The 15882-nt window shown below is 43.3% G+C and overlaps 1 protein-coding gene across 2 annotated transcripts; it reads right to left on the reverse strand.

Annotated features, from left to right (window-relative positions):
- Positions 1–7780: 7780 nt before the first annotated feature.
- On the reverse strand, positions 7781–15371 carry slc67a1 (solute carrier family 67 member 1). Of its 2 annotated transcripts, XM_086193932.1 has the most exons (11): positions 15259–15371; positions 14969–15129; positions 14084–14181; positions 13801–13946; positions 11760–11892; positions 10846–10958; positions 9465–9572; positions 9238–9338; positions 9024–9125; positions 8485–8605; positions 7781–8235 (listed from the first exon to the last, which is right to left on the reverse strand). In XM_086193932.1, exons 2-11 carry the CDS (start codon positions 15110–15112, stop codon positions 8048–8050), a joined length of 1254 nt encoding a protein of 417 aa, XP_086050058.1. In that variant the 5' UTR covers positions 15113–15129; positions 15259–15371; the 3' UTR covers positions 7781–8047. The 2 variants fall into 2 exon arrangements, with proteins under 2 accessions (XP_086050058.1, XP_086050068.1); XM_086193942.1 differs by lacking the exon at positions 15259–15371 and having other exon boundaries at positions 14969–15234.
- Between the last annotated feature and the right edge of the window lie 511 nt (positions 15372–15882).

The following is a 15882-nucleotide window of genomic DNA, read 5'->3' on the forward strand; positions in this document are numbered from 1 at the left end:
CAAATGTATTTATATTAAAATTATCATGATTGTGACAAACAAAGAGATTGGAAGCATGCGCTGTACAGTAACAGTGGCTGCAGTGTTTATCACACTGTATCTTCTCATTCACAGTGAGGCCCACTTAGCTTGAGCGGGACTCTAATACTAACCACCCTCCCCGGCTCATCTACTGACTGCTGACACAGCCATTATTCACCAGTTTAAAGCAGCTCTTTGGCTGGGCAGCTCAGCCACTTCGTTAAGGTTTTGGGGGAGGGGGGGGGGGGGTGTTATCACATGCTGGATGAAGAGGAGGTGGGTGGAGTGCAAGGGGTCAGGCCAATGGGTTGCTGGGATTACCACTGGCCCACCATCTGCCACCCAAATAACAAAGTGAGGAAATCAATTGCCTGACTAAATATCATCAGCATGTGAGCTTATTTAACCCCCTAAATTCAACTTTTAGCCCCATTTGTCGTCAGCGTCACTGATGACATCAGAGGCCACAGCGAGGGGACACCCAGGCCCCTGCAGGCACCAGCGAGTTGTTGCCTGTGGGCTTTTATTGCTATCACGTCCAAAAAAGTGTCATGATGTCATTTCATGTTGGGTTGTTGACCATAATTTTTGGTTGGGTTTTACTTCTACTTTTTTTGTTTGAAAAACACAGGAATAGAGAATCGTAACTTTAGAACCGAATGCACACGATAGTTTAGCAAGACTTAAATACCGTAACATATCTAGATTGAAAGTAAACACATTTCATTTTAATCCATCCACGTTTTTAGCCAACCTGCAGACAGACATACAGACAGACAGACAGACAGATAGACAGATACTGGTGATCACATGAATATTTTCCAAAGTCTGTGTAGAGCTCCAGGAGCTCTAAAATCTTTATGATCTCAAACCGGTGCAGTGAAGGAACCCGCTGACTCCTGCTTTCCCTGATCTTGTGTAACTTCTCTTTAACCACAGGACCGGCCGTCACCCGGACCAGGTCGCCTAGCAACCTGACATAAATGTAATATTTTAACTGCTTCACTTCCAAGACAGAAATGCTTGGACATTAACACAGATTTCACAGAAACAGCAGCCGATAAGGTCTCTGGTGACATCGTTCATGAGTAGATCTGTAAAGTACATTTTATTCACAAATGACTTCTCAGAGACAGATCTCACAAAATACTTTACACAGGGAAAAATATGTGATAGAAATACAAAAATAAAAGGTGCAGTGGAGTGAAAATACCAAAATAGCAATGATTAAACAGCAATACAGGACTGCAAATAATCAGAGCTGTAAAGAACATGAGAACATGAACTCTATCTGGATCTGTAATAACACACACACACACACACACACACACACACACACAGGATGGGACTCACAAAAAAAGAATTTTAATTTAAATATGGGGGGGGGGGACATCACGTGCTAATGACTGTAAAGGTAAGTAGATTATAATTGTAGATATTTCATAAACTTTTCCAGTGTCTAAAGTTTCTGGACACTTTATAGATGCGACAGTCCTGCTCCTCTCAGAATTGATGGTCCAAAACTCTGGTTTCATCGTTCATGGTGAACTGGCCAGTAATGGTCAGATTTATCTTTGCGCACACAGATGCTGCTCCATATGAGTCATGAGTTTACAACCACGAATTCAAACAGATGCCTCTCCTGGCACCCTTTTTCCCGCCTTTTACCAATGCATCATATTGTTATCTAATCGGCTCAGGCATAATTAAAATGATTTCCACATCCTCTTTTTTAACCATATTATCTTCGAGCATGTAAATCTCCAACTGTATTAATCCTGAAGAAACAATTAATTTTCATGCAGCACTATGTGGACTGTAATCTGCTAACACGCACTAACTGTTAATAAACCAATATGGCCTCTCACAGAAAGAAAAGAGAGGATCCCCTTTGAAGCACCCGGGAGCCGGTTGCCCCCCGAGGTCAGCGCAGTGGTCATTTATTGTTCTATTGTCGTGTGTGATGCTGCACAAAGGCGTCAGCGAGGGATTAGTGAGCAGCGGCACATGTCATGGAGTGAGAGTGTGGACCAAAGCTTGCTGAGCGGGTGTGGTGCGGCTCAGAGCTGATGACACACGAGCGAGCACGTTTGAGTAGAGAATGTGGAAGCTCATGATTCATCGCGCACCCTGTTCACACACGAGACACTCATTAGGTGACGGCCGCAGTGACGGCACGGTAAATGACTCCTCGGTTATCAATTTAAATGACAAGAAAATAATTACAAAGTTCTGGAGTAGACATCAGTTGATCAGTAAAATTTAAATCTTGGTCTTGTGATAAACCAGAAAAATCAATAACAATTTTTAATTAAATTTAAATTAAAACAAATTTTAAAATAATTAATAATGTCACTCAAGACTCAAGTAGTGTCAAAACACCACAGGACTTCACCCAAGCAGTGTGTTTGGTCTTTAAGTTATTTACACCAAGGTTTTTTCCCTCCACTTCTTGGTGACTCCAGAATGCAGGAAGAGCCCATCATGTACAGTAAGCTAAGAGCTAACGGTGACTAGCGGCTGACAGCGACACCAACAAATGAACAGCAGTATGTAGAGTAGAAAGTAGAGATATTAGTGTTAAAATGCAGAGGCAAAAATAACAAGTCAAATAAAGTATACAAAGTACACAGTAGGCGTCTAGCAACCAAAGGGTCGCTGGTTCCATGGATGGATGGATGGATGGATGGATGGACGGATGGATGGATGTATATTTGTCGTGTGTTACCTCCACTGCTGGCTAACATCAGTAGGTAAAAATGCCTGCCAGCATTGCTAACATGTTAATGTGAATTTAGTGTGTTGACATTGCAACAATTGGTCATTCACCTGACATATGGGCTGACAGGAGCGTTTATGGTATGGATAGGTTTCCAGGGGGGGTTCATGACCAGACAGACACCAACCCGTCACCACCTCAGCTGGGTCCCATGCATACACAAACCAGTATTTAAACCACACTAACCGTCAGGCAGGGGGGCACTTTTACAGCATGTCCAACCTGTTCCACCAAGGGTAAGCACCCACCTGAAGCATGATCACCCTCCCCCCCACCAAAGTTCCCTTCAATAACCAAAAGAATCCCTCCAAACCAACATGGCACCCTCACCTCTGGGCTCCTCAACGTCAGTGACCATAGCATCAAATATGTAACACTGAAGGCATTGCCAGAGGAAACACTATGGCGACACCAGAACTGATTCGGCTCATTTAGTTTTGGAAACTGAGTAAAGGGGAAAAAAACCTCATTTGAAGACATTCAGTTTCTTCATACTTGGGTTTTTCATCATTCTTCATTTTCTGAATTCAAGCCACTGGCGTTCTCAGCCAGTCAGGCTGCTGCCGTGTAATCAGGACGGGAACTTGAGCTGTCTCTCACCAAGTCGCTGTGGCCCCACTCATTATCTTATCTCCCATTGTAACCCGCTGTAATTCCCCCTCTCATGATTGATGATGTCGCTGTCTGATTACACCAAGACAAAACCTTCCTAAGATCACCTTTCCTCCATGTGTCCAACTCCACAACTCCATGAGGTCCACCGGAGAGGAAGAGCTGCTCGGCCTTGTTGGGTAGTGTTCACATACACACCAGGCTTGTTTTATATCTTACAAACTGTGACATGCTGGGCAGATGGCAAATGCATGAAACACAATATTTCTGCATCTTCATATAATGAGTGCAAATATTTACTCTCTCTTAAGGAGGAAGTTTTTTTGTTAGTTGTTTTTTGTGAAACTGATTAAATTGCATTTACTTAGTGATACTTCATCCAAAGTTTGTAATTTTTGTAATTTTCAAGTAATCACAAATAAGCTTCTTAAACTCACAAATATTTATTTTTCCTGGATTACGTCTTTGTGATTCAGAATTCAGAAAGAGCCAGCCAGGTATACTTAGCTTGAAGCTACTAGCGACCCCTAGTTGTCTGTTTACGAACACTCATCCGCTGCAATCCACATCTTCTCTGTCCGGCCGTTTGCTCAACAATCCACGAACACGTTGATTTAGGCTAAAAAAACAAAACCAACCCAAAACATGCACTTCCACTTCAGCTCTGGCATGAACGAGCAAAAACAAGCACGAGCAAATTGGTTCAAGTTGGCACAAATCAAAGTGTTTGTGGATTATTGAGCAAACCGCCGGATGAGAAATGTCAAATAGACCGAATGATGTGCTTGAGAGTTTGTAAAGGGACATTTATTTGAGTTTTACTGTGTTGTAGCTGTTGTTAGCCATCAGTTCCTATTAGCTTCAAGCTAAATATACAAGACTGGTTAAAACATCAGTACTTGAAAGACAAAAAACACTTTTTGAGGGAAATATGGCTTTTAGACATGGAGTTACATGTTAAAAGCAAGAGGCTTTGTGTGGTTCAGCCCAAGAAATAAGAACGCCTGCATATTAAACATTTAGGCTGAAGGCTCCTCTGCTTCAGATCAGGTCCCCAACCTGCTGGGGACAAATCAGATAGGTAACCTGTGCTCTTTTTCAGTGAGACAGTGAGCCGCGTCTCTGCATGCGGCAGGTGGAGACAGATGCCTCATTATCCATGCCACAGGGGACAAAACAGGCCCAGGACCTGATGCCCCCCACCCACACACCCCCTTGGCGTTTAGTTTCCAGAGCTCCAACACAAGGCAGCCTTGGACCATGGCCGGGCCACGCTCATCTCTGACCTCAGCGAGCGCAGGTCGCTAGCACAGTCACATTAAACTTTCAGAGGACCCAAAGGTCCCCGTCAGGAGTGTTAACAGCACCATTGTCCCAGCTCCCCATGACTCAAAGGACCAGGTGTAACTAGGCACCCCCCCTCCTGGGGTCCGTGGGTCCACAGATAAAGTGACACCCTTCAAATCCGTTTACAGATCCTTTCAGTGTTTCAGGGAGATGGAGAGAGAAGACTGAAGGGCAAGCGCTTCATTTTTCCTCCAGTGTAAAAAGTCATCGCATCACTTCGGACAACTGGGATATTTCTGACGACTCCAGCGTCGACCGGCTGCAGGACTGAGACACAGGATCAGGCTCAGATGATGGGATTGCAACTGAGACAGTTGATACCATTAACAACGCACTTACAGCCTGCCAGACTTATTTAAGCATGTTTACAAGCTACGTCACATTTGTCAGCTGTGCTGTGCTGAACATGATTTACTCCTCAAAGTATTTCAAACACACATTTAGATTTATTTTAGCTTCCATTAACCCACACTGATACTTTGCTGTAAACTCACTGCAAGGTAAATGTAAATTTAGCCAAGGCTGTTTAATTATCATGATCATATATCCCAAATTAAAATATAAAAAAACTGTCAAACATAATCCCAGTAATAATCTCAAAACAATCTCTGATTATTAAATGTGTCTAAATTATATAAAATTAATTTTTTCAGTATTTCTGATGGGAAGAAAAAAATCTAATTCAGCATATCACAATAAAAATAGTTTCTTTCTTTTCATGCTTCCTTCCTTAAATAATCCCTGTCATTTGTTTACAGTTTTTCAAACGTCATTTGAAAGTGTAGAATGGCTGGTGGCATCAACGATTCAGTCAGGGAAATCACACTGGTGACATCTGTTGAAGGTGTAGCTGGCTCCATAATACCGGCTAACACCAGCGACCCCCTACTGTTAAAATACCACTATGATTATCTGGGATTGCTGGATGTAACATTATAAAAAGACTATTTTGTGGAAACAAAAGCAACACCTGCTCCAGATTGTGTGACATCACCTCGACATGCTGCATCTTGGCAAGTAAATATGCTAAACTGGAAGTAAACACGGCAGACAACACGATTAACCCTGGTGCGCGGCTGTTCATCCCACTGCAGGACCTCATCTGTTTCTCTGCACTATTTTCTCAGTAATTGTTTCTGTCTTTTCTGTCCATCCGGACGTGCAGAAAGTTAATCCTCACTGTGACGGTCACAGCCAACCTCTTCTGAGTGAATAAATGACACACACCAGCAAAAAGACACCTCTCCTTACCTTCAGCGGCCACATGCAGGTGCTCCATCAAATCTGCTCATTTGCAAGTTCCCACATGGTCATTATTTTATTTTTGATTGAGTACAGATATGTTGAGCTGCTGCTAAAGCAAACAAGCTGCCTGTGCATCAGGTTCTCAACTGTCACAACTTGAAGGCTCGCTGGCCGGGGCGACACATCTGTAAAACATCTACCAAGAGGTGGGTGTCCTGTCTGAAGATGACGCTTGATTTTGGAAGGTTGTAGTGTCACAGAGAGAGAGAGTGTGTCACATATTTTTGTAGTCCAACCCAGACCCATTGGGTTCCCGCAATCAAAAGCTAATGAGATTTTTACATTCGATTTTCAGTCACTGAGAAACATTTCAGTCAAAAATAAACAACGGTTTATGAAACTTTAATGTTTTTTCAGGAAGATGTACTTAATTGAGCACCGTTTTTATTATCTTCAGCGCATAAATGAGTATGTTGGAACTGTTAAGAATAAAGCTAAAGTTATGCTATAACCTACACTGTGGACACATCACCATTACCACAAGCCTCAAGACTCTTCTGCCTTCAGCGTGATGAATTTTGTTCTCTCTTTTAGCTTATTGTTAGCAGCCACCATTTCTAAGACGGATGAATGCTTCAAAATTCACAAGCGTGGTATTAACTGAGGTGCAACAAAGTTTTAGACTCTGTTCAGCAAGTGTCACCCACTGGCCCTGTTTCAGGCGTTTAACCAAAAACAATCGAGGCAGAAACTGAATATACTGTATGTCTGTGAGGCAGCACGGTGGTGCAGTGGTCAGCACTGTCCCCTCACAGCAAGAAGGTTCCAGTCCCAGCTCCATCACAGGATCTTTCTGTGTGAGTCTCCATGTTCTCCCTGTTCCTGTGTGGGTTCTCTCTGGTACTCCACCTTCCTCCCACAGTCCAAAGACATCAAGAGGGGACGAGGCTGATTGATACTCTAAATTGACTGTAGGTATGAATGTGAGTGTGAATGGTTGTCTGTCTCTATGTGTTGGTCCTGTGATGGACTGGTGACCTGTCCAGGGTGAACCCTGCCTCTCACCTGAAGGCTGCTGGGATAGGCTCCAGCTCCCTGACCCTTAATAGAAATAAGCGGAAGACAATGGATGGATGGATGTGATATTGTGACACTACCGTTGGCATCTTTTGACTTCAGGAACTTTTATGTATGTTGCCAGCTCACAATGAGCTCCAGAAAACTAACAATTTGTTGTTCTGTTTTTTTTTTAAAGTTGTTTTGTGTTTAAACATAGAATTTGCAATATATTTTTAGATTAAAATTGTAATTCACGATGAAGTAATTTCCCTCGCAAAAAGCGAGCTACATTTTGAAAGTATTTCATACCCACTGGAGGGCGGTCACAGCTTAACGGTTGGAAAATATCACCACTGGACACACAAGAATTCAATCCACTCAATTTAAGGCATTAAAATAATAATAAAATAATAATTTGTTTGATAGTTCTACAAAAAAGCTAGATATATAATCTATGTCGTTATTTTATAATATTCAACTTCCTGCTTCACTCTCTCGTGTCACTCTTGCCGTGTGTGTAGAAAAGGCACCATGAGTGGCTTCAGCGTCTCACACACACCCTGATCTTAATATTACAGGTTAAACGCATTGCAATGTCTCCATTCTGCACAGAGACGCTCCAACACCAGAAGTACTGGGACTTTTAAGATTAAAAAATAATTGAGGATTTTATACAAAAACAAATTAAGAAAATAATTTATTTAACAATTTACACTGTTCAAATACAACTGTGTTCAAATAAGAATGAAGTTGATTGATTCTATATTTGATAGAGAAATTAACATAAATGTGAACCATGACCTGTGAAAAACAAAACTCTACATCAATACATGAGATGGGCACAGTACATCAGAGACAGCTGAGGATTTGCTGTCATCTAGTGGAACGTTCCTCAACCTCCGCCACAGACAGCACATGATGGCACTGCCACTGAGACGCAGGATACCAACGAAGCTGCAGCGAGTTAATGAGCGCAACAGAGAATTATTCCCTCCGCTCTTTCTTCTTCTGGAGCCCACGCTGCAGCAGGTACACAAACACCACAGCATTTACGAGGAACTGGAGTAGGCCTATGGAGGAGATGCCGTAGTTCATGTACAGGAAGCCGCCCGCCGTCGGTCCGACCGTGCGGAGCAGCGGCTGCACAGACGCACACAGTCCCAGCATGGTGCCTGTGAGTGGAAGCAGAGAGGGTTCACTCACACCTGGGTTGCAGCGGTTCATTCATGCTTGTGGTTTTTATTTTAGCGGGATTTATCTCGTGTTGGCTAAATCCACAATTGACACAGACACTTGACACATTTTAGCTCTGTTAGCTTCTGTATCTTTGGCTAGTTTTACTCCCACTTCAGCATTTCAGTTTTCCTGAGATAATCACACCTAAGGCGGTGGGAGACAGAGGGTGTGAAGCAGGACGCGACCTGTGTCAGAGGAGGGCACGCTCTTGGTGAGGATACTGTCCGTGATCACGTTAAACAAGCTGAGAGAAAACATCATGGGGATGACGATGACACAGAACTGGAACACGTTCTGCATGTAAGCCTGCAGGAAGGAAATTGGTGAATTATTCTCTTTTTAAATTTCATTGATGTCTTCAAAACCTTTGGCGAAGCCCATTAATCATATATTTATGATGAGCTCATATGAGGATGCTTCTGGGCGTCTACACAGTCCTTCACAAGCAAAGATACTCCATGTACTACATGGCACATACTCTATGTACTATGGAATATGTTTCATTGCAAGTCAGTTAATAAACTGAAGTAAAATAAATGATATTTAAGAATTGGGTCTTTTTGATGGGATGCTCTTACACACAACAGAACATTTTTTAACCTTAAATTTAGTCTTGCTCACGCCCAGAATGAATGAGTGTGTGTGTGTGTGTGTGTGTGTGTGTGTGTGTGTGTGTGTGTGTGTGTGTGTGTGTGTGTGTGTGTGTGAATGTTCTGGTGCGTACCTGAGCCAGTCCCACTAAAGAGGAAATCCCAATGGACAGAAGCAGCAGGGAGCTCTCGGAGTATCTGGCTGTGAGTCGTCCGATCACTCCACCCTGAATGACCTGAGCACACAACCAGGTATCACTAAGCTCATCTGACACTCATCAGGAACGAGCCTCTCGTTCAATCAGTGTGCTGCTTATTTCAGTTTAACCAGTCATAGCCATCACTTACCATCTGGACAATTCCAAAATAAGCCATCAGATAGCCGCTCCCCTCAGGTTTCAGCTTGAAAAATTCCATTGTGATAATGGAGAACATCACTTGAAAAATGCCTGAGAACAGAGAACCGCAGAGTTTCCTTTAGAATACGAGTCCTCTTTCCCATATTCCCAAGGACCCAGAACCTTTTATCCATTTCGTGTTTATCAAAGACAAAACCCAGAGGACGGATCACTCACCTGATGGTAAACCTGCGACTACCTTCACAACAAATGTTGGCGTAACATCTTTGAACCTCATCAGTCTTGTGATCTGTCCAACGCTGAATATGGACTTACTCATGTTTTCTGCAGTGGATTCAAATAAAACAATAAACATGTGACTAGGAGAAATAATAGCTGCCAGAATTCAAATAAATGACCACAGCAAATTGTATGAATTGTCAAAACTAGATCTTGAGACGCACAGAATCAGATCTAGGGTCTTATTTTAAAAAGAGTGAAGGATTCACATGACAGTTCTACGTATGCTGGAAAATATTCAGCTTTGTCTCTGCTGACAGCTGCTTACAAACTAAAACTACAGGAAAAATTAAAAAATGGTACTCGATATCAGGCGTAGTGCAGTGGTCAGCACTGTCTCCTCACATCAAGAAGGTTCCAGGTTCCAGTCCCGGCTCCATCACAGGATCTTTCTGTGTGAGTCTGCATGTTCTCCCTGTTCCTGTGTGGGTTCTCTCTGGTACTCCAGCTTCCTCCCACAGTCCAAAGACATCAAGAGGGGACGAGGCTGATTGATACTCTAAATTGACCGTAGGTGTGGCTGTGAGTGTGAATGGTTGTCTGTCTCTATGTGTTGGTCCTGTGATGGACTGGTGACCTGTCCAGGGTGAACCTCGCCTCTCACCTGAAGGCTGCTGGGATAGGCTCCACCCCCCGCGACCCTTAACAGCCGTAGTAAATGGATGGATGGATGGTACTGAATGTCACAGCATCAGCTGATGCTATAATGGTTCTCCCATATTTTTACATGAATGCATTTATTACCAAGTCCAACACTCTCCTCCTCACTGCAGAAAGTGATAATGACAGCAGAATTTCTTCAGCACGGTTATGATTTGGTGTTAATATCTTCAAATTCAAAGGTGTTCTTGGAAGAAACATGGGTCAGTACAACACCAAACCAATACAAGAACACATGATTTAGATTTGTTCTCGCCGAATGCCCCCCCCCCCGCACTTCATCGCTGAGGACACCAGATGTCAGCACAGTGAAGGGGGTGAAGAGGTGTGACTGCTTAATTAGGCAACATATTCCCCTCAGTGAGGGGAGGGTCACCAAGAGCATCAATGAATGGCTCATTATGCTCATTCTGATGTAGAATGCCCCCCCCCCCCCAGGCCGCTGAGACAAAGCAGTCCTCAATTCCATCTCTCTTTTCTACTCTTAAAGAATGACTGATGGTTGTTCTACAAACAATGGCTGTCGGTTGGCTGAAGGCTGAACTAATAATTGTGATTTTAGTTGGACTCAAAGAGTACCGGCTCAGCTTCTAACGCCTGTGTGCAATAACCCTGGAAGAACAATCACTTTGGAGAACATTATGTGAAAGCGTTTTACCTTCTGTGTTGCTCCTTGGAACTTGAACTTTAGTCGTTTCTGGGATGAAGCTTAAAACCAACAGTAAACTGAAGGCGCTCCCTGCAGCACCACAGCATGCAGCAAATGCCTCCCTGGGACGGACAACAGGAAGTGGACAAATTATGGGTGAGGCTGAGTGAGTGAGTGGGTGAAAATTATGACATAAGTGAGTGAAAAAGACAGTGAAATCTGAGGGAACCGGATGATTATGTTTTTAAGAGAAAATCCATCCGTCCGTCCATCCATCCATGTTCTATACCACTTATCCTGTTAAGGGTCATGGGGGGGTGGCGCCTATCCCAGCAGCCTTCAGGTGAGAGGCGGGGTTCACCCTGGACAGGTCACCAGTCCATCACAGGACCAACACATAGAGACAGACAACCATTCACACTCACAGTCACACCTACGGTCAATTTAGAGTATCAATCAGCCTCGTCCCCTCTTGATGTCTTTGGACTGTGGGAGGAAGCTGGAGTACCAGAGAGAACCCACACAGGAACAGGGAGAACATGCAGACTCCACACAGAAAGATCCTGTGCTGGAGCCGGGACTCAAACTCGCAACCGTCTTGCTGGGAGGCGACAGTGCTGACCACTGCACCCCCGTGCCAGCCCTTAAGAAAAAATATTATGTATATATTTTTTGAAACAGTAAAAAGGAGAACTGAGGGGGAAAAAAAAGACTTGTTCAAATTTTGGGAACCAAGCTCTGGAATAACCTGAGTGAGTGAAATCCCGTTGCACTTCTTAAAAATACCAGATGTATTTCCAGATGGGAACGGCAGGATATTGTGAGTATCTTGCAAACAACGTGGACTCAGCTGGTGTACCTGTGTTCCGCGTGTGTGTTCTTGATGGTTACACACACACACACACACACACAGTGACACTCACCCATAGTGTGTGGTGAGATGGCCTCCTAACGTAGATCCACCTATCATTCCGATGCCAAAACACAGACCTAGTTTGGACAGAGCACCTGCCCGTTTCTCTGGTTCCGACAGGTCTGCGACAACCATCTGAGAACCTGCAAAGAAGAGAGGAATAAAAGAAATAAAAATGATTCCAACACAATCAATATAGATAAATATACACTAAACAAAATTAGTATTTGATTTTGTAGGTATTTAGGAGGTAAAACCGGTGTTGAACATTACTGAAATATTACTAGTTTACTGTCTGTTGCCTATCACTTAATTTCACCCATTGTGCTCTCTTGCTAATTTCTGCTCGATGACCAGCTAGCTTTCCAGAAGCTTTTACAACTGCGGTCAAAAGCTCTCAGTTTGATTTTAGAATTGATTCCACAGCTGATGACATCACACCACCTTGACGGGTGTCTGTGCTCTCTGAGCGTCCTCTTGTTGATGATTTAAATCTCCACCTGTCAAGGGCCTTACAGATGATTTCTTTATCGTTTTTGGTACTAAGGTACTGTTGTTTCATCAATGATTTACTGAGGATCAGAACGGCTGCTTATACTTTGAACGCATTTAGAGATGTAGTTGTCAACATGTCCGGAAACAGAGGAAAACACATTCCTCCACATTGTCACACACTTCTCAAACAGCCTGGACTTAGACACCTACCCATCCAGATCCGGACAGTTAATTATTCCAAGTGTTTCTATTTCATCTTGTACAGATTTTCTAGTCTTTCTGGTGTCGCATTCCAAGAAACTTACAGACCAGTCGCATGCTGGTAAATCATCTTGAGATACTTCTCATTCAGTCTATGCTTTGTGGGATTTAACATTGCTCCTGAAGCAGCAGAGTAAAAACACACTCGGGAGAGTATAGGCAATGAATTTTCACATTGCGATTTCTTGAAAGAGAAAAGTCAACAGCAAAGACTTTTAATCAGGAACTGACATTAATTTCATTCACGGGTAGTTAAAAAGTGTCTCATCTGTTCCGAGACAGTGGTGACACACACCTGAGCTCTCCGCCCTGCACATTTATCAAAATAAGAGCTTCAGCCAGGTGAGGGGAAGATCTACAGTAGTATGGTGTGGCGAAGTACTGCAGGACTCCTACAGAGGGTCATGATACGTAGCAGTTTCAGACTTGATTTCCAGCTGCCCCACTGATATTTGTTCAAAACTGCATTGGCTACTTTTCTGCACATAACACGGAATATTCCACCTCAATTGTCCCGTTTTCCTTCATTTGCCAGCATGCTGTGGGTCCCAACCTGGGGCGCAGGTCAAAGAGCAGAGGGGCTCTGCAGGGCCTCTCTTCTCTGCATACTACAGACTTTACTGGTTTATTTATTATTATCATAGTATACAAAACTCTGCGTGTAAAACTATGTAGAAAGACAGAGAGGGTTCGTAACACTAGTGTGTATATGTGTGTAAATAATACAAGATACAATGAGGCACGAGTGCCCCATCAAAGACGTGAAGGGCTTGAAATGAGCATTAATTCACTACTAATGAGGCCCCTCTCTGTTCCTATCAGATGCTTCTCAGGGGGTTGGGGTCAGAGTGTTAGGGGTTAGGTCAACGAGGTCAAGTGTGCATATCATGCTTTACCATGGTTAATTAACCCTTGTTAGGTGTACAAGAGTCTCATTAGCATTTAATTAATCTTTACTAAATGCATCTTAATATAATGTATGACAATCAATGCATCGCATAAGAATCACTGCCATTATTCATTTGACAGAAAAACAATCAGGAAGTATTTTGTTGACAGAGAGCAAGACTACTTATTTCCTCCACCAGTGTCTAGATTGAGGAGTGTGAAACCAAATGACCAGTATTTTAACATACACACACAAACACACACCCCCCCCCCCCCACACACACACACACACACACTGAGCTTCAGGAGACCATGAGAGACACTTTCTACTGTTTTCAAGCATTTTCACAGGCTAACAAATAATGAAACATGGTAAAGTGAGTGGAAGTGTGGATGAGAGGGGTCACCTGGCAGGACATGCATGAAGACTGTGGGGAGTTTGTGGATAAACAACATGACAGGATGGTCGGCGATCGCCAGCAGGAGAAAGTAAACAACTGAGGCAGCGCACGATAGAGACAAGGCTGCTCGAGCCCCGAACACGTCTGCAAACCTGCCAGCAAAACAAAACACAGACGACGCAGAGGATGTGTATGTTTGTCTGACAGGACGTAGTTTCGGAAAAACTGCAGCTGATGACATGCGGTAAAAACAAAGCTGAGGCACATCTGTAGAAGAGCCTGTCCTTACCTTCCAAACAAGGGACCCCCGAGCAGCTGGATCAGACCCATCATGGTCTGTAGGTAACCAAACCACAAGGTGTCAAAGCCCAGTTTCCTTGCCAAATACTATTAGAGACAAAATACAAATACACACATTAAATATAAAAACACATACAGCACAAAATTAGTAGTTGATTGAAGAGAAATTCATCAACATTTTGAAATACCTTGAAATTTTCACGGCTTTAATCCATTTGGACCAAACTAAACATTTGATGACATTGTTTTGAAAGTTTTGTGATCACTGGAGGAAATAACCTGCTGCTGATCAGTTAATCATAGAAAACAAATAAACACCAGCTAGAGAGAAACCTGAGGAGAAGGATGCACAGCATCTGTGGAGGACAATTCATTATCTATTATATTAATGGAATAAATAGGTTGCATGATCACAAATAAACGGAAGTGCAGCACTGCAGACAGAAGAGTTCCAACCACAGAACGGTTCTGTTCCAGTCTACCTGTATCCACCTGTAACTTCCCCTAACTGAATGTGGTCAGATGACTTGTTCTGTCCTCCTTGGTCCAAAAACATATATGTGCTGTAAATATTTATTTGTGCTGCAGGTTTTGCTTCAAGGAGTAAAAACTAGAAAAACCTGAAGAGTACAACTGAATACTTCTACGACGGTTCTTACTGCTGCTGACCAAACATGTGGCTGGAGAAAGGCTGTTTGACAAGTTTGGTCAACCCTGTGGCCGCTGCTAATAATAAGTTCATAACACATGCAGCAGCAACAGAGGCCGTCTGACGTCACAACATCTGTGATTAATACGCTTGCGCAACAGCGAACAGTTTCACTTCAAGCACGGACAACTCGCCTTCGGACTTCGACACAGTGGAAGTACTTACAGGTGTTACAGAGAACTGCAAAAACATCCATGTTATATCCAAAGCTGCGATGACATAGACCACAGAAATGATCCTGGTCCTCGCCGGATGAGAGATTTCAGCAGCTCCAGATGTTTCACCGCTGGTTTCACGTCTACGACTCATACTTTTAACTCCCAAACCTAAAATAAACAATAATGTTGTCAAGTGAAAGTAGAATTGTCTTGAGAGGCTGGACGTGTCATGTGATCTGGTGCACTTTCACATGTGGCGAACTGTTGTACTTTGGAGCGGAAAGGCAGAGGCGTTACCGGGAAAAGCTGCCGTGGAGAAACTACCGTAAATCCAAATGAAGAGACTGCTTCAGACCCAGATCCTGCACTGATGTGGTTACCTTAAGAGTGAGCGAGCATCTGCACAAACACAAACCTGAGTGGCGAATGGGGGGGGGGGGGGGGGGCGTTACCAGGTGAGGCGTTCACATGCTCACTGTATTTCTGAGCTCCAATTCTCGCGAGTCACAAATCGACAGAGGGATCGACCGAGGACGGGAAGGGTCAGTTAATGAACTGGAAGTGAAGAGGCTGTCTTCATTGACCTTCCTCTTTCTATTCTGTGGTTCTGACCCTGTACGAGATGACTCAGTCTGAATGAGGAGACTGGTGAGTGTGGAGTGTGTTGACTCTCTAGAGTTCATATTCAACCCACTTAAATTTCTATTTGACACAAAAAACGAAAAAAAATACACTTTCAGGGTGAACTATAGTTTTAACACTGGAATTATTAACTATAGAAACTCCATTTATCACTCAGATTTGATTTGAATGTCTCCATCTTTGACTGTCTCCTCTGATATGGTGAGTCTAAATAAAAAAAAAAACACACATAAATGTGACTCCTCTTGTGGTAGACAGTAAAGGGAAATCCTAGTATTC

The sequence above is a fragment of the Aulostomus chinensis genome, chromosome 2, assembly GCF_037954235.1.
Source record: "Aulostomus chinensis isolate RoL2024-O1b breed Wild chromosome 2, RoL_Achi_v1.0, whole genome shotgun sequence".
Lineage (NCBI taxonomy): Eukaryota > Metazoa > Chordata > Actinopteri > Syngnathiformes > Aulostomidae > Aulostomus > Aulostomus chinensis.